This window comes from Numida meleagris, unplaced genomic scaffold, assembly GCF_002078875.1.
Source record: "Numida meleagris isolate 19003 breed g44 Domestic line unplaced genomic scaffold, NumMel1.0 unplaced_Scaffold1844, whole genome shotgun sequence".
NCBI lineage: Eukaryota > Metazoa > Chordata > Aves > Galliformes > Numididae > Numida > Numida meleagris.
The window spans coordinates 1-1,591 of NW_018363632.1; the positions used below are offsets into that span (position 1 = coordinate 1).

The following is a 1,591-nucleotide window of genomic DNA, read 5'->3' on the forward strand; positions in this document are numbered from 1 at the left end:
GGAGAGAACGGGGGGTGCTCACCACTGCCCCCCCAGAAGCACAGCAGTGGGGCTGGGGCTCAGCCGCTCCTGCACACCAACCATCCCCCCCCCCCGCCCAGGAGGAGCTGGCTGTGCACAGCAGGTCCTGCTTGGCCATCACTGCTTCACAACAAGGAGCACACAGCCCCGGAATGGGCACCAGGCCCCGCCCTCTGCCCCAGCACCCACCCAACCCCAGTGGTTTTCACACAAAGCAACCATCACCCTCCTGCCCCCTTCCCCGTTCAAGTGATAAGCCCCTCCCTTCCCACCCCACGAGAGAAAATTGCACTTGTACAGCCATCCCAGCGGGCCGGGGCTCAGTACACCGGCGGCGGCTGGTAGCCCTCGGTGGCATCCGCGGTCTGGGTGAAGGGCGGCTGCTGGTAGCTGTCGTGGCTGATGTTGGGGTAACTGGTGTACGGCGTGGAGACCTCCGGCGTGGGGTCGACGTAGCTGCGCGCAAAGTCCTCCACCCCCATCTTATACCGCTTGTAGGCGAAGGCAATCAGGAAGCCCTGCAGAAGGCAGAGCCCGTCAGGGCCCGGCGCTAAGCAGAAGGGCCCCGCGGAGCCCCCCCCCAGCACTCACCCACGAGAAGATGGAGAAGAAGCTGAAGGCGATGGCAGCACGCGCCGAGTCGGCCACGATGCGCACGTCCTCATCGCGCGTCCAGGCCCACTGGTTGGTCAGGAAGCAGAAGCCGACGAACCAGAGGAAGGTCCAGAGCCCTGCGGGGGGAAGTGGGCGTGAAGGCCGCATCCTGCCGCTCCCAGAGCCCCGCTGCTCCCGGCGCCCTGCCGCTCCCCGGGGCTGGCAGCACGCGGCCTGCAGGCACCGTGCCAGCGGCAGCTCCCTGCGCCAGGCACCGCGCAGCCACGTCACGGGACGGCCATTGCCAAGAGCCCGGCCCAGGCCGTACCCGAGAAGCTGAGGTCGGCCAGCACCAGGTACTTGCGGTCGGTGGCGTTGCTGATCTGCGGGAAGTAAACGTCCACCGTGAAGAAGAAGATGCAGGCCAGGAAGGCGAGCACGCCGATGCCGATGCCGTAACGACAGGCATCCTCGTTGTGGTTGAAGACGCAGAAGAGGTGCGGGGAGGAGGAGGAGTTGATGTAGCCTTCCCCGACCAGGCAGGCGAACACGATCAGGGCAAACACCTGCGGGGCGGCAGCGGCGGCGTCAGCGGGCGGCCCCGGACCAGAGGGGCCCCGTCGGGGGCTGCCCGCGCCCCGCACCGCCCCGGGCTCAGCTGAGCGCCCCGTGACTATGGCCGGGCGCGGGGGGAAGGCCGCGGGGAAGGAAGGAAGGACGGGAAGGGAAAGGGAGAGGAAGAGCACAACCGCGCCGGACCAGGCCTCGGAGACACGGGGAAAGAGAAAGTGAAGGGAAGGCCGGGCCGGCCCGCGCGGCGCAGCACACGGCGGTGCGGGGCCGCCCCGGCCGCACTCACCGCGCTCGTAATGCGCGCCAGGACCTGCGGCTGCCGCAAGAAGCGCACGAGGTCGAAGGCACCGCCGGCTTTGGCCGCCCCGTACGCGCCGCCGCCCTCCATCGCGCCGCCGCCGCC

At 69.2% G+C, this 1,591-nt stretch overlaps 1 protein-coding gene across 1 annotated transcript; it reads right to left on the reverse strand.

Moving 5' to 3' along the window:
• Positions 1-6: 6 nt before the first annotated feature.
• On the reverse strand, positions 7-1,585 carry SYNGR2 (synaptogyrin 2). The gene is made up of 4 exons (XM_021382220.1): positions 1,475-1,585; positions 944-1,181; positions 613-752; positions 7-539 (listed from the first exon to the last, which is right to left on the reverse strand). Exons 1-4 carry the CDS (start codon positions 1,574-1,576, stop codon positions 342-344), a joined length of 678 nt encoding a protein of 225 aa, XP_021237895.1. The 5' UTR covers positions 1,577-1,585; the 3' UTR covers positions 7-341.
• Positions 1,586-1,591: the final 6 nt, after the last annotated feature.

Excerpts from the sequence above, each read along its gene's own strand:
- SYNGR2 (XM_021382220.1), bottom strand. The coding sequence starts at position 1,576 with ATGGAGGGCGGCGGCGCGTACGGGGCGGCCAAAGCCGGCGGTGCCTTC. Across the intron at positions 1,182-1,474 it reads TGGCGCGCATTACGAGCGCG|GTGTTTGCCCTGATCGTGTT; the intron begins GTGAGTGCGGCC and ends GCCGCCCCGCAG. Across the intron at positions 540-612 it reads TCTTCTCCATCTTCTCGTGG|GGCTTCCTGATTGCCTTCGC; the intron begins GTGAGTGCTGGG and ends TGCCTTCTGCAG.